The sequence below is a fragment of the Dreissena polymorpha genome, chromosome 12, assembly GCF_020536995.1.
Source record: "Dreissena polymorpha isolate Duluth1 chromosome 12, UMN_Dpol_1.0, whole genome shotgun sequence".
Taxonomy (NCBI): Eukaryota; Metazoa; Mollusca; class Bivalvia; order Myida; family Dreissenidae; genus Dreissena; species Dreissena polymorpha.
The window spans coordinates 1,226,060-1,248,052 of record NC_068366.1 but is presented as its reverse complement, the minus strand read 5'-3'; the positions used below and the strand labels follow the sequence as shown (position 1 = coordinate 1,248,052).

The 21,993-nt window shown below is 36.9% G+C and overlaps 1 protein-coding gene across 3 annotated transcripts in view; it reads right to left on the bottom strand.

The window, feature by feature from the left end:
- Positions 1-971: 971 nt before the first annotated feature.
- LOC127853294 (uncharacterized) overlaps positions 972-21,993 on the bottom strand; it is a 94,988-nt gene continuing 73,966 nt past the window's right edge. The window contains exons 5-6 of one of the 3 annotated variants that reach the window (XR_008036552.1): positions 3,774-7,945; positions 972-3,628 (exon numbers count right to left, since the gene is read on the bottom strand). Coding sequence is in view for 1 of the 3 variants with exons in the window: in XM_052387685.1 (XP_052243645.1) it covers positions 5,907-7,945 (2,039 nt within the window). In the remaining 2 variants the exon portion in view is untranslated. Of the gene's footprint in view, positions 7,946-21,993 lie in introns of all 3 variants that reach the window. The other 2 variants (XR_008036551.1, XM_052387685.1) reach the window with 2 other exon arrangements.

The window sequence follows — 21,993 nt, the reverse complement described above, 5'->3', positions numbered from 1 at the left end:
TTATAACCATAATTATTAACCTTTGTTCTTTATATTTGTTGCTTTTTTTCTAGAAGTTAATCATAAGAAATAATAATAAATAATCGATTGTCTTGATAGTGTCAAACTGCCATCTTGAAAATGTTTTCTTGTTGAGCTGTGTATTCTGATTGGCTATTCCAATTTCAAGATTTGCATATTTATAAACAGCCTTAAAACCGACATTGCAGAGAAGAGTAACTTCTTGTGGAAAAATGTCAACAGACGATCTATTATGGAAAATAATCGTAAATAAACGAATTTGTGTTACTTAGAAACACTATAAGAACAATTTATAAAAGAGGAAATATTTGATAAGAGCTCTGATGAATACAATATTGACCTGTTTTGTCGCATTTTTGATAAGAAAAACGATGTTGACCTGGTCAAAACTATTTTTCTAACAACTGCATAATTTTGGAACGTGTAATCACGTAATTGCACGCGATGTCTATAACAACGACTTTAAAAGAAACCACGACTCAACAAGAAACTACCATACGTCTATCCATGACTTACGAGACATTTAATGAACGCGTTGTTATGACAAAACCACCGTTAAAACGGCGAAAATACAAGCCGAAAATAATTATTAGTACTGATACATAATAAGGCCTTACTCTGTGAAAAGGGTGTTTAAAGCATGTGCGTAAAGTGTCGTCCAGATTAGCCTGTGCGGACTGCAGGGACGACACTTTCCACTTTTATGGTATTTTTCGTTTGAAAAAGTCTCTCTTTAGTAAAAATCTAGTTTGTGCGTTAGGTGTCGTCCCTGATTAGCCTAAGCGGACTGCACAGGCTAATCTGGGACGACACTTAACCACATGCATAAGACCCCATTTTCACATGGCACGTTCCATATCTACAATGTTTCATAGGTAATTCTCCTGTCCTTCGCAAGTTTGTACCAGTCAATGTCACCTACTGTAGCTTAAATAAAATTAAATAAAACATTTAAACATGAAACATATTTATTCCACGTAAAGAACAAATACACCGTAATATAATTTCAGAAAATATAATACGTACAAGTAAATTACAAATTAGGTGGGCATTTCATCTAAGATTTCTGCGATGTTGTATAAATGCACGGAATTGAAATATTCATCCCGTACATGATAACTTTAAAATGCAGGTGCAAGGCATTTTTTAGGCTACCCAAATGGAAATGAACGATATTTGTGAATTTTATGAGAAAAAAGTCCGTCAATATTACACGCATTTTTACTATGATGTGTATTCTTTTCACGCTGCATACTTGCATTCAATAATAAAAGCATTTTAAAAACAAAAACACTGAGGTTATCACAAACTAATCAATACATTAATTCGCCATTTTCAAGTGACACAATTATTTCGGAATTTTTACAACAATGTTTTCGACACATTCTTGAGAATTTACACATTTTCGTGTTTCAATTACAATGTATATTCAAATTACATGTGTATTATATATTAAACATATTCTACATTTAGATGAGTGAAACATACCGTCAACTCTTTACATTATAGAAACGCTCATCTCCAGAAGTATGTTCATCGACATAACTCATTAACACAATATATCATCATCGGTGCAATACAAATCGAAGAGACATTCCGAATGGTATATGTTATTAACATCAATAAAACAGCAACACTTGTTATATACATGTACATGCATTCTCAAGAAAACATATTTTACCTCTTTCGTAATTCAATACAATTTCTGGTACATCAGTTATTGCTGGACACTTTCAATAAAGGATAGTAAATGTAACATAAGTCCTACATGCAAAACTCCAAATTATTTCTACACTTGTTTTTGTAAATATATCAATCATAAACATTATGCTTAAAACAATTTACCGAAGAATAATTCGAACATAATGCAATACATGCGTGCTTGCACATGGATATGCCAACATGTTATGAACGAATAAATGCATATTCAGTAATTTTAAAAATTTAAACATGTTACTTCAAAAACGTTTCATGATACAACACCAACATAAGCGCAAACATTGTATTTTTAAATTCAACATAAAAAGGTACCTCGATAAACGTGGACTTTTTTTTTATCTCATTATAAATAACAAACAAGGGACAAAATTGTCACAAAACCAGGTTTTCATTGTGAAAAAAAATCTGATAAAGGGAGACAACTCAAACTGAACTTTTGAAATGAACAAACAAAATTAACCCCCTTTGTAAGTTTGTTTAAAAAAAAATCTATTTTTAGTAGTGGCGACCTTGACATTGGAGATATTGACGTGATTCTTTTGTGCGACACACCGTTCCATGATGGTGAACAAATGTGCCAAATGATTTTAAAATCTCATAATGAATGACATAGTTATAGCCCAGACAAGCTCATTTATGGCTATTTGTTACCTTTGACCTCAAAGTGTGACCTTGACCTTGGAGATATTGACGTAATTTTTTCGCGCGACACACCGTCTAATGATGGTTAACAAATGTGCCAAATGATTTTAAAATCTCACAATGAAAGACAAGGTTATGGCCCGGACAAGCTTGTTCCGCCCGCCCGCCAGCCCGCCAGCCAGCCCGCCAGCCCGCCAGCCAGCCAGCCCGCCCGCATTCGCCAATCTAATAACCAGTTTTTTCCTTCGGAAAACCTGGTTAAATACATGTACACAATGAAGTATAATATACACTAGTCTGTTAAATGATTTTTCAAACAGGCAATAAAACATATAATAGTGAACACAATTTTTACATTTTAACGCATGTTTTATTAATTTTTTGGAGATTACATGTCATAGTTATGTAATGCAATGAAGTACACAAACATAAAGAAAACTCAATACTTAACCTTTTTTTCCTTTCACGCCATACACATTGCATGTAAGCATTTCAAGCCACGGCTGACAAGAGTAAACAAAAATGACTCTTAATAGACGAACTCATTAAACGTCATATCGAACTTACAAGGCGATGTAATATGCACATATACTTAATAAAAATACACATCAAACACAATCTTAAAAAGCCATATATGAAAAACAATCACCGATCTCATAATAGAATACATGACTTGATTACAAACTGATGCTATACATTAAGTTCACTGCAACTGTACCATTTTACTTACTGCTTTTAATAGTAAAATGAAAATATTTCGTACTATGTTTTATTCATATACCGAATTTTAAGATTAAACTTGTCAACTATTGAAACAAACGTTCGTTTGCCTTAAACAGTCAGATGTTAACAACAGAACAATTCACCAAATCGAACTATAATTATTTCAGGCAATAAAGAAATGTCGTTTTGAGTAGCCAAAGCTTATACATGTAAGTATAGTTTAACAAGGGCTGTTTGTAAAACATGCATGCCCCCATATGGGCTGTCAGTTGTAGTGGCAGCCATTGTGTGAATACGTTTTTTGTCACTGTGACCTTGACCTTTGACCTAGTGACCTGAAAATCATTAGGGGTCATGTGCCAGTCATGATCAATGTACCTATGAAGTTTAATGATCCTAGGCCTAATTATTCTTGAGTTATCATCAGGAAACCATTTTACTGTTTCGAGTCACTGTGACCTTGACCTTTGACCTAGTGACCTGAAAATCAATAGGGGTCATCTGCCAGTCATGATCAATGTACCTATGAAGTTTCATGATCCTAGGCGTAAGCATTCTTGAGTTATCATCCGGAAACCATTTTACTATTTCGAGTCACTGTGACCTTGACCTTTGACCTAGTGACCTGAAAATCAATAGGGGTCATCTGCCAGTCATGATCAATGTACCTATGAAGTTTCATGATCCTAGGCATAGGCATTCTTGAGTTATCATCCAAAACCATTTTACTATTTCTAGTCACTGTGACCTTGACCTTTGACCTAGTGACCTGAAAATCAATAGGGGTCATCTGCCAGTCATGATCAATGTTTATATAAAGTTTCATGATCCTAGGCGTAAGCATTCTTGAGTTATCATTCGGAAACCATTTTACTGTTTCGAGTCACTGTGACCTTGACCTTTGACCTAGTGACCTGAAAATCAATAGGGGTCATCTGCCAGTCATGATCAATGTACCTATGAAGTTTCATGATCCTAGGCATAAGCATTCTTGATTTATCATCCGGAAACCATTTTACTATTTCGAGTCACTGTGACCTTGACCTTTGACCTAGTGACCTGAAAATCAATAGGGTCATCTGCCAGTCATGATCAATGTACCTATGAAGTTTCATGATCCTAGTCCTAAGCATTCTTGAGTTGTCATCTTGAAACCATTTTACTATTTCGAGTCACTGTAACCTTGACCTTTGACCTAGTGACCTGAAAATCAATAGGGGTCATCTGCCAGTCATGATCAATGCACCTATGAAGTTTCATGATCCTAGGTCTAAGTGTTCTTGAGTTATTATCAGGAAACCATCTGGTGGACGGACCGACGGACGGACCGACCGACAGACATGTGCAAAACAATATACCCCCACTTCTTCTAAGGGGGGCATAAATATTAATACTTGAATCAAAATTATATACTATAATGCTGGAAAACCAACACCCTGATTTTTATACTTTTTGACTATATCACTTTAAAAAATATTACTTCCCTTGTGAACATGATCTGTACCTGCCAAATGATATAAAATAGAAATTATCTCCCTTTAAAGCTTGTTACAATCCTTGGATTTTGTGTTTTGACATTTGAACTTGAAGGATGACTTTGACCTTTTACCACTCAAAATGTGAAGCTCCATGAGATACACATGCATGCCAAATATGAAGGTTACCTCTGAAGCAACATAGAAGTTATGAGCATTTTTCAAAACCTAAACATAAGTGTGACGGAAAGACAGACGGACAGTGCGATTACAATATATGCCCTCCTTTGGGGGCATAAAAAATAAGTAAATTATATAATATATTAAACAATAATTATAATTATCAATTCTAGTGACCTACAATTATAATTATATTAGTTTACACAAAGTATTACTAAATGACAAACTTTAAAAGTTGAAACATCATGGTAAATTTATTAAATTATAAACAACAAATAAATTAATAATATTATAACAAATCAACCCAGTCAAAACATTTTGTACACATAACATGTCATCTTTTTTTTATTCAGTACTACAATGGGCACTAATTGTCTGTATTGCATAATTACTCCATTGTCTCTGTTCAATTATCTTTCTAAAATTAACCAATATTTAGTCGCTTTATGTTATGAATCTAGTTTTCACTTTAAGTGTGGATAATTTTGTGAACAACATAAATTCATTTCAAAAACAAACATTTCAATAAAGAATGATAAAATTTGTGTTCAATACTTACAACAAATAAACATATACAACAATACATTGTAAAGGGATTTATTTGGAGTTTAAATCACCTTTCCTCAAAGATATTTCCAAAGCAAAGGGGAAAATTGCTATTGTAACATGTTATAGCATGGTTTTCCAAATAAACTTGTTACAGACAAATTTTTAATGACCATTCTTGATTTAAGAACATAAATGAATACTATATTCTGTATCTGTCTTGATATTTATATAACCGTGTTCAGAAGCATGGCATACATTTTCACTCAATGCAAAAAAAAAAATTCACAATAACTGTAATATAACAAATAATGTATTTACACTAATATACAAAATTATTAGCAAATCTGGAGGGTAACATGTAACCATTAGAGTAAACATAACACCCAAGTTGAACATTAAAGCAATATGAGCACATGAAACAAAATACTTGTCAATCTGTTCAAATTGCCCTTCACCCAACAGGTCTGGTCACTATTGGGCAAGATTGTTTTACAGTTTTTAATAGCCTCTAGTGCCGGTTGTGCTTTGGTCTGTAGAAGAAGGGGCAATCTTACCTTTTAGGATTGTAATGACCTATATCACTAGTGTTTTCCCATATTAATCATCATCTGTTTCTATTCGATCTAACTTCTCTTTGAACCAATGTTTCATAGCATTTGATCGTGTCACAGCATGCGGATTACATACTCGACAAGCTATAGCATTTGTGTACTTGAACTTTTTTACTATGAACAACCCTTCATTGTGCAAGGACACCTTCATGTCTGGGCACTGAATACACTCTTCAAATACAGAAGATGATTGATAAAAAAAGTCTTTCAAACTTTTTTTAAGTTTGCGTCTAACCTCTTGAAATAGCCAGATGAAATTGTCTAACTGCTCATTTTCTGAGCAACAAACTATCCTTGCATAAATAATGTAATCCATATACCATATTCTCAATGTATAGGTATCATTAAGAGTAAATATAGCCAAGCCGTTAAATAAACAATATTGGCCACGTTCCTGGCAGATAGGCCAAGCACGAATGCACACTGCAACAAGCCTGTGGAAAAAAGAGGGGGGCAAAAACTTTCCGCAAAACACAAAAGCTAAAACTGGTGTTTGGGGTTTATCAGGTGGTGAGGTAAAGATGTGCAGTGGCGGTGGTGCCCTACTCAGTAGACAAGGAACGATGTGGAAATCTAACGGGATTCCAGTTATACCCTCTTCACTTGTTAAAGGCTTGGCTATAACATTTAGATATTCCATGTAATTTATAACAGCACTCCGGTATTCATGTATGTAGGGAGGACTGTTTTTCATAACTTCGTCCAGAACATTTGGTTTAAGAATAGCATATTGTTTATATTCTTCCCAATCTTTCAAAACAGTGGCTTCTATTTTCTGATTATGCGGTATGAAACATTTGAAAGCTTCAATGATCCATTGAGGAGCAAGAACAACAAAATCTTTAAGTGCGCCCGAGTTGAAAAAAATGATATTGCCTTGTTTGTGCTGCAATTCAAGAAACAAGGTAAGCTCTTCTATACCCAGTGGGTGTAAGTTTTCAAGATCTTCTTTTTCAACATCCTTCATTTTTACTATCTGTCGCTTTTTATCTCTCATTTTGTCCAATGTTTGTTCCATGTGAATCCATCGAACTGGATATTCTTCGTCCCAGTAATCTTGCTTTGTAGCCAAACTTATAATTTCTTTTCGTAACTCTGCAAAAGCAGAATCCTCTGGACACAAATTATTTACAAGAAATCTGTTCTTATAAATGTGATTAAAGATTGGTGAGTGTTTATCAAAGCTACATAAAGCATTGTCAAAATACAAATTCATATTTTCCTCCTTTTCTTCAGCACTCCCCTTCATTTTGTCTTTCCGCGTGCCAACTAAAATAACATTTGGCTTTATTGTCCTTTCTCCAGATTGATAATCACTATTCATGTGAATTGCATTAAGCCAAAATTTAAAAATATCCAAATAGGTACAACTATCCACCAAACCACACCAAATTCCAATTCCATCTGATTTACTTACAATATCTTTCAAACTTCTTGTCATGTCCATCACGACTACATATATAGACCTCTCATTCAGAAAGAACTGATGTGTTGAATAGTACAGAGTCTGACCTGCAAAATCCCATACAGACACAGTGATCTCATTTGTTGATTCATCAAGCGAAGTAGTGATCTCATTTGTTGATTCATCAAGCGAAGTAGTTTCAAGCTTCCTCTTGGCAACCTTAATTCCATGTTGTAAAATTTCATCTCCTTTATGCAAGGCTATTCTTTCTTTAAAAGTTTCATGATCCTCAGTAGCTGTGACTGTGTTCTTAGAAACGACTTTTTCAATGCGATCTCCAAACTTCACCCGTATTAATTCTGTATCTAAGCACCAATCACCATCTGTCATCAACTTACACCTATGTATATCGATACCTTCTGTGCTGAGAGGTTGTTTTGTGTGTGTTTTGTTACGAAATTCCCAAATCAAATTGTTCACCAAAGACGTTTTTCCCACACCAAACATACCTACGACCATCAGGCGAATATTATTGACCTGTTCTTTTCCATGTTTAAGAGCTTTATAAAAGAGGGTCGTTGCTTTCTCATCCAACTGTTGAACATCCTTTGGTAACTTATCTGAAAGCATACAATGGTGCAAAATTATTACATTAAAGAGTTGTCAAGTTTGCAAAAATGGCATGTGACAAGTGCAACATGGTCAGACAGGCTAGCTCAGTTGATAGATAGATGGACAATAAATTAAAAAATATTGCAGGTTCAATTCCCTGCCTCAAAAAATAAATTGTAAACTAAAATTGTTTCTAAGGCCCTCCTTGCCCCACCTAAGATTTAAATAGAGCTGTTGTCATTTACTGGCATAAGTGAATGCACCTGGTACTGGTTAACCTACACATCCAGAAAAATTGTGAGTTTGACGGACAAATGTACGACGGACAAAAGGTCGTCACAAAAGCTCAACATAATAAGCACGTTTTGCTCAAGTGAGCTAAAAATGGACTAAAAATGTAACTTCTATATTGTAAACAAGGTTTTACTATAGCCATGTAAAGAAAAATGCCCCGCTCATGGCAGCCATGTTTTTTTCTACGAACAATAACCATTTTAAAACTCGGGTGGGATATCATAAGAAACAAGGGCTGTTTGTAAAACATGCATGCCCCCCATATGGGCTGTCAGTTGTAGTGGCAGCCATTGAGTGAATACGTGTTTTGTCACTGTGACCTTGACCTTTGACCTAATGTAAGTTTTCATCCGGAAACCATTGTACTATTTCAAGTCACTGTGACCTTGACCTTTGACCTAGTGACCTGAAAGTCAATGAGGTCATCTGCAAGTCATGATCAAGGGGGGAGTGAGAGGGGGTATAATGTGGGGTGTGGTAATTTATTAGATGTTTAAAAAAAAAATTTTTTTGGGAGAGGGGGGCCGGGGAGGGGGGGTAGGGGGGTAGAGGGGAGTGAGAGGGGGTATAATGTTGGGTGTGGTAATTTATTAGATGTTAAAAAAATGGGGGGCCGGGGGGGTAGGGGAGGTGAGAGGGGGTATAATGTGGGGTGTGGTAATTTATTAGATGTTTAAAAAATAATAATTTGGGGGGTGGGGGTAGGGGGGTGGGGGTGAGAGGGGGGGTATAATGTGGGATGTGGTAATTTATAAGATGTTTAAAAAAATAAAAATAAAATTTGGGGGCGGTGGGGGGTAGGGGGGTTGGGGGAAGAGAGGGGGTATAATGTGGGGTGTGGTAATTTATTAGACGTTTAAAAAAAATGCGGGGGTGGGTGGGGGGTTAGGGGGGAGTGAGAGGGGGGGTAAAATGTGGTGTGTGGTAATTTATTAGATGTTTAAAAAAAAAAATGGGGGGTGGGGTGGCGAGGGGTAAGGGGGTGGGGGGTGAGAGGGGGGTTTAATGTGAGGTGTAGTAATTTATTAGATGTTTAAAATAAAAAAAATGGGGGGTGGGGGTAGGGGGGGGTGGGGGTGAGAGAGGGTAATAATGTAAAAAAAAAAAATTGGGGGGGGGTTGGGGGGGGTGGGGGGTCAGAGGGGTATAATGTGGGGTGTGGTAATTTATTAGATGTGTAAAAAAAATTGGGGGTATGGGGGGTGGGGGTAGGGGGGGTTGGGGTGAGAGGGGGTAATAATGTGGGTTTGGTAATTTATTAGATGTTTTAAAAAAGGGGGGGTGGGGGGTAGGGGGGGTAGGGGGGAGTGAGAGGGGGGTTTAATGTGGGGTTTGTTAATTTATTAGATGTTAAAAAAAAGGGGGCCAGGGGTAGGGGGGTGGGGGGGTAGGGGGATGGGTAGGGGGGAGTGGGGGTGATAGGGGGTATAATGTGGGGTGTGGTTATTTATTAGATGATGTTTTTAAAAAAATGGGGGTGAGGTTGGGGGGGAAAGGAGGGATTCTGGTAGGGGCGTAGGGTATTGTTTGGTTGCAATCCATTGTGGTATTCAGGTAAGTGTTGTTTTGTCAAAGTAATAATAAAATGTAATCATAAAAAATAACAAATGATCTCACACTGACAGGATAAATATCCTCTATTCATTAAACATGAAATTTAAACTTATTGCATTTGTTTCCCCTGAAAATAAGAAAGATGTAATAGTGTATTACCTCCCCTGTCCTGCTTGTATTTATATTAATCAACAAAATTAAACATTAACACAATATTAAATATACAAAATATACAAAAAATCTCATATTCTGATAATAATTTTACTGATCCACTTTATTTTACTCAAAGGATGATGTTTCATTGGACTGATAATTATAGATTTAGGATTACAGACCAGTTGCTTCAGTTATATTGTTCAGAGTTCGCCCTGTTGGCCGCGTATGCATTCTTGAGTTATCATCCAAAAACCATTTTACTATTTCGGGTCACCGTGACCTTGACCTTTGACCTAGTGACCTTAAAATCAATAGGGGTCATCTGCAAGTCATGATCAATGTACCTATGAAGTTTCATGATCATAGGCCTAAGCGTTCTTGAGTTATCATCTGACAACCACCTGGTCGACGGACCGACCGACAGACCGACATGAGCAAAGCAATATACCCCCTCTTCTTCGAAGGGGGGCATAGAAATGATCGATTGAAATCAAATGTTTGGAAACCGTTATACAAAAAGCATGATCCGTTTTTCGCGTCGATATACATGTAAACGAAAGTAGAATCTTCCCATACCTGGTTAATTTCAAGCATAAACATTGCACACATCACATAATGAATAAATCTGAAATACGTAAGCACTACTAAAACGTATTGTGCTTCTATCATGCCACTAACCACAATACATAAAAAGAACAAAAAAGCTTAAAATTATGAACATTCGTATTGTTGGTTCCTTCATATGCATTGATAAAATAATCATTTAATCACTGAAGCAATTTTTTTTACACTTTGAACAGTTTGTTTTGGGGACTGTAATAGTTAAGTAAAGTGTTAGAATGTTACTTGTTTATCATGAGTTGTTGTCGAATAACCTACGGCCCGAGGTTTAGATGCATAGGGTTTAAATCACGCGTGCGAGAAATACACAGTGTTTGAGCAAGATTTTCTATTATAATACAAAAAAATACATGCGTAATCTAAAGTGCATGCGTAAATGTATTATCTTATTTAGAATAAATACACCTTTTTCATTTAAAAACTAAAAAAAAAAATTAAGTGATTTATAATTGCCTTGGTTATAAAAAAATATGGTTATGTTTTTATGTTACAGCAGTACACAGTTTGGTCGAAACTACAACTGTCAAGTATCATACATTAGCTAATATACGGCGTTGGTGTAGCAGCTGTCTATAATTGCACAACTGATCAGAAATGACCCGAATGACATTAATCGTCAGGTGTGACATTTTAGCCAAGATGGGCTCGAATGACATTACTTGTCAGGTGTGACATTATAGCCAAGATGGGCTCGAATGACATTACTTGTCAGGTGTGTCATTATAGCCAGGAGGGCCCAAATGACATTACTTATCAAGTGTGCCATTATAGCCAGATTAGCCCGAATGACATTAATCGTCAGGTGTGACATTATAGTTATAAGGGCCCCGAACGACATTACTTGTCAGGTGTGCCATTATACATGTAGCCAGATTGGACCGAATGACATTACCTGTCAGGTGTGACATTATTGCCAGATTGGCCCGAATTACATTTCTTGTCAGGTGTGCCATCATATCCAGATTGGCCTGAATGACATTACTTGTCAGGTGTGACATTATCGTCAGAACGGCCCCAAATGACATTACTTGTCAGGTGTGCCATTATAGCCAGATGGGCTCGAATGACATTACTTGCCAGGTGTGCCATGATAGCCAGATGGGCCCAAATGACATTACTTGTCAAGAGTGCTATTATAGCCAGATGAGCCTGAATGACATTACTTGTCAAATGTGCCATTATAGCCAAATTAACCAGAATTACTTGTCAAGTGTGACATTATAGCAAGATGGGCCAAAATGAAATTACTTGTCAAGTGTGTCATTATATCCAGATGGGCCCGAATGACATTACTTGCCAGATGTGCCATTATATCCAGAAGGGCCCAAATGGCATTACTTGTCAGGTGTGACGTTATAGCCAGATGGGACCAGTGACATTACTTTGCAGGTGTGACATTATAGTCAGAAGGGCCCTAAATGACATTACTTGTCAGGTGTGTTATTATAGCCAGATCGACCCCAATGACATTACTCGTCAAGTGTGTCATTATATCCAGATGGACCCGGATGACTTTACTTGTCAGGTGTGACATTATAGCCAGATCGGCCCGAATGACATTACTTGCCAGGTGTGTCATTATATCCAGATGGGCTCGAATGGCATTACTTGTCAGGTGTCCATTTAAAGCCAGATGGAAACCGGTGTCGTGTTTAAATCTGTAGGTGTATATGCTGTTTTAAACACTTTAATTACTTTTTTTTCAAGTATCGTCTAGCTATGATCTGTTCGGATCCATGCAAGGAACTGAAGAAGAAATGTTTTTCGAAGTTTATCTTTTTCTTTGAAACGTTAAAAAATGGCACAACTATCTCATTTATGCTTTGTTTGCAAACACACACATGTTATTACTTAAAGAAACCTTTTCTGAAAAAGTAAAAAAAAAAAAAAACTGATAAAAAAAACGTATTTAATGAGTGCCTATTTTAAGATGTAAGTGAAACAGAATCAGACGTTCTCAAGTCTAGGATCCCTATACTTGTGTCACGGAATATTTCAAATAATTCCGTGCTGCCATTGTTACTAATATCTTTATATTAGACAAGTCACACGACAATAGTTTAGATCGCAGGCGAGTTACATATATATTTGAATATATATATTTGAATATATATATTTGCGCGGCAATCTTCTTCTCGTGATTGCACTACAAAGTTTGACAGCTCACACTCTACATGATGATCTAATGCAGAAAGCTTGATCAACAAGCTGCACAGCCACTCAGAGGAGCATTCGCCTGTCACAAGACTGATACAGTGTAACGATGCAGGCAGCTGGAGATCACATCGACCCGTATACGTCCCCCATAATACAAGCTTTTCTAATTTACTGCGTTTTGGCAAAATGTCTGATGTAAGTGAAACAAAAACAGCCGTTCATGTTCAGGATCTCTATACATGTGCCACAAAATATTTAAAACAGTTCCTTGCTGCCATTTTTTACTTATATCTCAATGTTAGACATGTCACAATCAAATAGTTTAGCTCTCAGGTGAGAAACATGTATATTTGAATCGTCACAGCAATCTTCTTCACCTGATTGAATTACAAAGATCAACATCTCACACTTTACAGGATGACCTAATGCACAAAGATTGATCAACAAGCTGTACAGCCACTCAGAGGAGCATTTGAATGTTGGAAGACAGATCCGGTGTTACGATGCAGGCAGTTGAAGATCACATCGACCCATAACGGTCCCCGTAAGTAAAGCTTTTCTAATTTACTGAGTGTGGAAATAATGTCTAATATTTGTGAAACACAATCAGTTGTTCTCAAGTCCAGGATCCCTATACTTGTGTTATGAAATATTTCTAACAGTTCCTTGCTGCCATTTGTTACTAATATCTCAATATTAGACATGTCACATTCCAAAAAGTTTAGATCGCAAGTGAGATATATGTATATTTGAAATAGTGCCACAATCTTCTTCACGTGCTTGTACTACAAAGTCACACAGCACACACTCTACATGGTGACCTTATGCACAAAGCTTGATCAATAAACTGCACAGCCACCCAGAGGAATATTCGCCTTTCTGCAGACTAATACAGTGTAACGACGCAGGCAGCTGGAGATGACATCGACCCATAAAAGTCCCCCGTAAATAAAGTTTTTTTAATTTAATGAGTGTTTTTAGAATGTCTGATGTTTGTGAAACAGAATCAGCCGTTCGCAAGTCCAGCATACCTATACGTGTGCCACGAAATATTTCAAATAGTTCCTTTCTCCCATTTTTTACTAATGTCTCAATATTAGACATGTCACCTTGCAATAGTTTAGATCACATGCGAGATAAATGTATATTTGAATCAGTGCCGCAATCTTCTCCATTTGATTGCACTACAAAGCTCCAGAGCTCACACTTAACATGATGATCTATTGCAGAAAGCTTGATCAATAAGCTGCACAGCCACTCAGAGGAGCATTCGCCTGTCTGAAGACTGATACAGTTCAATGTAGACGGTATCTGGAGACCACATCGACCCATAAAGGTCCCCCGTAAATAAAGCACTTGTAATTTAATGAGTGTGGGCAGAATGTCTGATGTTAGTGAAACACAATAAGCAGTTATCAGGTTCAGGATCCCTATACTTGTGTCACGAAATGTTTCAAACAGTTCCTTGCTGCCATTGTTTACTAATATCTCAATATAAGACATATCACATTCCAATAGTTTGGATCGCAAGTGAGATTCATGTATATTTGCATCGGCGCCGCAATCTTTTCCACGTGGTTTAACTACAAAGTACCAGAGCTCGCCCTTTACAGGATGGTCTAATGCACAAAGATTGACTAACAAGCTGCACAGCCACTCAGAGGTACATTCGCCTGTCACATTGTCAAGACTGAAACATTGTAACGTTGCTGGCAGCTGGAGACCACATCGACCCATGAAGGTCCCCCGTAAATAAAGCACTTGTAATTTAATGAGTGTGGGCCGAATGTCTGATGTTAGTGAAACACAATAAGCAGTTCTCAGGTTCATGATCCCTATACTTGTGTCACGAAATATTTCAAACAGTTCCTTGCTCCCATTTTGAACTAATATCTCAATATTAGATATGTCCCATTTCAATAGTTTAGATCGCATGTGAGATATGTGTATCTTTGAATCAGCTGCGCAGTCTTCTCCATTTGATTGCACTACAAAGCTCCAGAGTTCACACTTTACATGAGAAAGATTGATTAACAAGGTGGACAGCCACTCAGAGGAACATTCGCCTGTCACAAGACGGATACACTGTAACGATGCAGGCAGCTGGAGATCAAATTGACTCATAAAGGTCCCTTGTAAACAAAGCTTTTTTAATTTAATGAGTGTTTTTAGAATATCTGATGTCTGTAAAACAGAATCTGCCGTTCTCAAGTCTAGAATCCCTATACGTGTGTCACGAAATATTTCAAACAGTTCCTTTCTCCCATATTCTACTAATATCTGAATATTAGACATATCACATTCCAATAGTTTAGATCGCAGGTCAGATACATGTATATTTGAATCGGCGCCGCAATTTTCTCCACGTGATAGCACTAAAAGCTCCAAAGCTCACACTCTACATGATGACCTAATGCACAAAGATTGATCAACAAGCTGCACAGCCACTCAGAGGAGCATTCGCCACTCTCAAGACTGATACAGTGTAACGATACAGGCAGCTTGGGAGCACAAAGACCAATAAACGTCCCTTGTAAAAAAAGTTTTTCTAATTTACTGAGCGTTGGTAGAATATACGCTGTTTGGGAAACACAATCAGCCGTTCTCAGGTCAAGGATACCTATACTTGTGTCACGAAATATTTCAAACAGTTCCTTTCTCCCATATTCTACTACTATCTCAATATTAGACATATCACATGACCCTAGTTTAGATCGGAGGTTCGATAAATGTATATTTGAATCAGCGCCGAAATCTTCTTTACGTGATTGAACTACAAAGTCCCACAACTCACACTTTACATGATGATCTAATGCAGGAAGATTGATCAACAAGCTGCACAGCCACTCAGAGGAGCATTCCCCTTTCTCGAGACTGATACACTGTAACGATGCAGGCAGCTGGATGGCAAACTGGCCCTTATAAGTTCCCCGCAAGTAAAGCTTTTCTAATTTACGGAGAGAGGGAACAATGTCTGATGTTTGTGAAACACAATCAGCAGTTCTCAGGTCCAGGATCCCTATACTTGTGTCACGAAATATTTCAAACAGTTCCTTGCTGCCATTCTGTACACGAATATTTACTTTAGACATGTCACATGCCAATAGTTTAGATCGCATGTGAGATTCATGTTCATTTGAACTAGCTACGCAATCCTCTCCGTGTGGTTGTACTACACAGTCCCACAGCTGACACTCTACAGGATGTCCTAATGCAGAAAGATTGATCAACAAGCTGCATAGCCAATCAGGGGAGCATTCGCCTGTCTCGAGACTGATACAGTGTAGCGATGTAGGCAGCTGGATGGCAGAACGATACGTACGAATTTCCCGTAAATCAAGCGTTTTTAATGTACTGAATTTGGGTAAAATATCTGATGCTAATGCTACATCATCAGCCGTCAAAAGGCGCATGGTCACGATAGGTGTTAAACTCAGCAAACTATATAGGTCATTATTACCCTGCATCAATTGCATCTTGATATTTGACATGTCAATATGTTACTGATTGAAACATGTGTTTTTTGAAATCGGTCACAATTACATCACACATTTCTAAAGCAAAATCGTGTTTTAAGAAAGATAATTGTTCTAGTAACTTTTGAAGAAACACGATAGAACAGGTAATTTTCGTCAAGTCTAAATATCTTAAGGAGACAGGGATAGGGATTTCTTCGTAACAAGTTGAATCTTCTATGTATAAATACATTAACTTAGACTGGGATGTAAGGACATCACATATTGATGATATGTTGATTCTTCCGATAAAATGCAGCTCTTGCAGCTTTGAATTATAAAATGCTTTATGTATTTCCGGAGTCGCTCTGGCCTTTACACGTTCAAGACAATCCATTGACTGTTGAAGAACGGTCATCATTTCGCTTATTTGCAGTACATTACTTTCTTTCTAAAAAAGTGTCCTGACGTTGGATGTGTTCAACATTAACAGTTCACGTAATGAGTTTGATTCAGACTCGCTGAGATATGCATTGAATGTAAAGTCCCTACACTTCAAACAAATATCCTTCTGACCGCTGGCTTTAGCCTCAGTGAAACCAGTAATCATCATGCGCTGGAATAAGAATGATACAGCTAACATACGCAAATCGTGGTCCCTCTCATCAGATGAAAATTTTCCAACGTTTGCTATTGGTTTATAATCTGTTTGAAATGCTGCTATTTTCTCACTTTTAAAATGTCGTATATATCTTCTTAGTGCAAGGTTCATGTCATTAAAGAAGTCACGTCAGTTAGACGGTTTATAAGTTCGTTAGCTATCATACTATCAAGCCCACACAAATATATTATTACTTGGCTCATTTCTAACACATTATATTTATTTTCGCTCAGTAGATTTTTATAACATCTGTCTTTGAAATAGCTATATGATATGCTGCTAAGAATTCCTGGACCGTCTCATGTAAAAATGACATTCGTGGACTTTTTAACAGAAATTCTGAATGAAACATTACCGTTAACAGGCCAGCGTCGACGCAGAATTGCAGTTGCTCTTTTGACATTTAATCCATTAAGTCCCGTTTGGAAAACACTAAGGATTTATTTGAAGAAAACGTAAACTAAAATGCAGCATAAGCAAGCGCGTCCAAAATCTCACAATGTGGTTCAATAAAGCTTGTGTTCGATAAGCACGGAAAGGAAGTACCTTTCCTGAAATATCCTTCTTTTTCATTTCCTTGTTTAAAACGTAGGTCAAGTAGAATACAATTTATTTCACACAGGGAACCTTTAAACCCGCTTTTGTTTATCCACAAGCTTATTAACAGTGTATGCCACCATGGTGAAATAAGAAGCTGCATCATTCGACGTTCATTTACGTACTTCATGAACTCAGTCTGTGACTTTTGATTGGCAGAGTAAAAACTGATGAGTATGTTCTCCGTAAGCTCTTTTGGATCAGTTAACGGCGAAACATATTTATAAAAAGGATCAGCCCACTCGTTCAACCCATCCATAATTACGAGGCAAGTCTCTCGTTCAAGGATTTGATGTAAAAGCTTAAAGACAACATCGCGTTTATCACCAGTGTAAATGGTGTCGATAATTTATGTTTTGATCATCTCTACCACCTCACGGCGGACAGATGCGAAGTTTCGCGGCGAAATGCGAGTTGCCGCCGCATACTGACGCGGCTTCAACGACTGACGCGGCATCGACTCGTTTCGCCTTGCCGCCGCGGATCGCGAAATACGTTTGTTCCGCTTTGGCTGTACTGTATTATACAGTTAATATCGCTACTAATTACCAGATAATCCCGTATATTCCAGTTTTAAAGCAAATGCTGGTAAATATTTACGATACACAAACATTCTCAATATTTCCTTATGTATCAAATACATTTTGGCATTTGTTACTATTTATAGAGATGATGAAATAACGTCTAATCGGGGCGTTTTTTTTCTCCACTGAACACGCGATTTACGCCTGTCGTGATGTTCATGTATTTACACAACACAAAATACACCCAAACTTTCCAAACGACGTTTTACATGTCTGCATAATTTTCGCGCGCTTTTTATGAAACAAAGGATATTTTAGCACTGTTTATTTGACGCTAGAATTTGCCAAAGGACGCGTTAGCATTAAAATTCGGAAGTGTGTTTCGGATTAAAAATTTAATAATGATAATCGAACGAATCATAAACAGTTGCGCGTAATTAATTCTACGCTACACATACAGGTATGTACATGTAGGTGGATATCTTTTCTTGATCCGCCGCGTACGTATGCAGCGGATTTACTCCGCGAAAGTACGCGTGGTTAATACAGACTCGGCGTCGTTGCGCGGATCGATGCCGAGTGCCACGGCGATACGCCGCGTGAACACACGATTCGGCCGCCGCGGACTAATAATCTGGCCGTGGCGTAGCCGCGGATTATGTTTGTGCCGCTTTGGCTGTACTGTATATTATGAAATTTCTTTAATATGTATTATCAAAATCCGAACTTAACAAAAGTACTAATGACATGTGGATGTATGTATAGATGTCCTGTTAGAAAAAAGATTGAAACTGACCATGTGAAGTGTTATAAAGATGATTTAAACACAAAAAACCTGTTTTTTATCGTTGTTTCTGTGGTAACCATGGGGTAACCATGGCTTCAGATCAATCAAATGTGTATACGGTATGATTATTGTCAAACAAAATTTGTGACCAGTTAACATGGCAAAGTGTGTATTAATTGGACAGTTAAAACCGAGGTAACATGTAATGCAAGTGAAGTAGGTCAATTTAGCATAATCAGGCCTTTTTTTGGTGTAGAATCTGTTCACTATGTCTTCTATATTATGACATGTCTTTAATATGTATTATCAATATCGGAACTTCACAAAATTATGAATGCTATGTGGATATATATATTTAAATGTCCTGTTAGAAATCAGTTTGAAACTGACCATATGAAGTGTTAAACAGATGATTTAAACACAAAAAACCTGTTTTAATCGTTGTTTCTATGGTAACCATGGCAACAGATCAATCAAATGTGGATACGGTATGATTATTGTCAAACAAAATGTGTGACCAGTTAACATGGCAAATTGTGTATTAATTGGACAGTTAAAACCAATGTAACATGTTATGCAAGTAAAGTAGGTCAATTTAGCATTATCAGGCTTTTTTTTGGTGTAGAATCTGTTCACTATGTCTCCTATATTATAACATGCCTTTAATATGTATTATCAATATCCGAATTTAACAAAATTACGAATGCTATGTGGATGTATATATAGATGTCCTGTAAGAAATCAGTTTGAAACTGACCATATGAAGTGTTAAAAAGATGATTTAAACACAAAAAACCTGGTTTTTATCGTTGTTTCTATGGTAACCATGGCAACAAATCAATCAAATGTGTATACCGTATGATTATCGTCAAACAAAATGTGTGACCAGTTCACATGGCAAATTGTGTATTAATTGGACAGTTAAAACCAATGTTACATGTAATGCAAGTGAAGTAGGTACATTTAGCATAATCAGACCTTTTTTGGTGTAGAATCTGTTCACTATGTCTTCTTTATTATGAAATTTCTTTAATATGTATTATCAATATCCGAACTTAACAAAAGTACAAATGATATGTGGATGTATATGTAGATTTCCCGTTAGAAAAAATATTGAAACTGACAATTTAAAGTGTTATAAAGATGATTTAAACACAAAAAACCTGGTTTTTATCTTTGTTTCTATGGTAACCATGGCAACCGATCAATCAAATGTGTATACGGTATGATTATCGTCAAACAAAATGTGTGACCAGTTCACATGGAAAATTGTGTATTAATTGGACAGTTAAAACCAATGTAACATGTAATGCAAGTGAAGTAGGTCAATTTAGCATAATCAGGCCTAAACAAGTCAGCAATGGGATATATAACCTCATAAAACAATTCAGCACAGGAAGGGTTAATAATGTTTTATAAAAGCAATATATAGCCATATTAGGAAAAATGCCCCGCCCCTTGGCGGCCATGTTTTTAAATCAACCGAAACCATTTTCAAACTCATCCAAGATTTAATTGGGACACATCTTCTGACCAAGTTTCATGAAGATCAGAAAATAAATGTGATCTCTAAAGTGTTAACAAGGTTTTAATATAGCCATATAAGGAAAAATGCCCCGCCCCCTGGCGGCCATGTTTTTCAACCAACGGCATCATTTTTAAACTCGTCCAAGACAGTATAAGAATGAATCTTCTGACCAAGTTTTATGAAGAGCGGATAATAAATAAGGCCTCTAGAGTGTTAACAAGATGTTACAATAGCCATATATAGCCATATTAGGAAAAATGCAATGTCCCTTGGCAGCCATGTTTTTTCAAGAAAACGTAACCATTTTCAGACTCAGCCAAGATATCATTGAGACCAATCTTCTGACCAAATTTCATGAAGATTTAGACAATAAATGTGGGCTCTAGAGTGTTAACAAGGTTTTACTGAAGCCATATATAGCCATATAAGGAAAAATGTCCTGCCTCCTGGTCACCATGTTTTTAAAGCAACCGAAACCATTTTCAAACTCATCCAAGATATCAATGGGACAAATCTTCTGACCAAGTTTCATGAAGATCGGAAAATAAATGTGGCCTCTATATAAAGTGTTAACAAGATTTTACTATAGCCATATAAGGAAAAATGCCCGCCCCCTGGCGGCCATGTTTTTCAACCAACTGGCATCATTTTTTACTCCTCCAAGATATTATTGGGATGAATCTTCTGACCAAGTTTTATGAAGATCGGACAATAAATGGGGGCTCTAGAGTGTTAACAAGGTTTTACTGAAGCCATATATAGCCATATTAGGAAATATGTCCCGCCTCCTGGTCACCATGTTTTTAAAGCAACCGAAACCATTTTCGAACTCATCCAAGATATCATCGAGACAAATCTTCTGACCAAGTTTCATGAAGATCGGAAAATAAATGTGGCCTCTAAAGTGTTACCAAGATTTTACTATAGCCATATAAGGAAAAATGCCCCGCCCCCTGGCGGCCATGTTTTTCAACCAACCGGCATCATTTTTTACTCCTCCAAGATATTATGGGGATGAATCTTCTGACCAAGTTTCATGAAGATCGGACTATAAATGTGGTATCTAGAGTGTTAACAAGATTTTACTATAGCCATATAAGGAAAAATGCCCCGCCCCCTGGTAGCCATCTTTTTAAAGCAACCGAAACCATTTTCAAACTCATTCAAGATATCATTGGGACACATCTTCTGACCAAGTTTCATGAAGATCGGAAAATAAATTTGGCCTCTAAGAGTGTAAACAAGGTTTTACTATTGCCATATTTGGCCTCTAGACTTTAAACAAGGTTTTACTATTGCCATATTGGGAAAAATGCCCCGCCCGCTGGCGGTCATGTTTTCAACCAACCGAAACCATTTTTGAAATTGTCTAAGATATTATTGGAGTTAATTTTTTGACCAAGTTTCATAAAAATCAGACAATAAATGTGGCCTCTAAGAGTGTTAACAAGATGCTACAATAGCCATATATAGCCATATTAGGAAAAATGCAATGTCCCTTGGCAGCCATGTTTTTTCAAGCAAACGTAACCATTTTCAGACTCAGCCAAGATATCATTGAGACCAATCTTCTGACCAAATTTCATTAAGATTAGACAATAAATGGGGGCTCTAGAGTATTAACAAGGTTTTACTGAAGCCATATATAGCCATATAAGGAAATATGTCCCGCCTCCTGGTCACCATGTTTTTAAAGCAACCGAAACCATTTTCGAACTCATC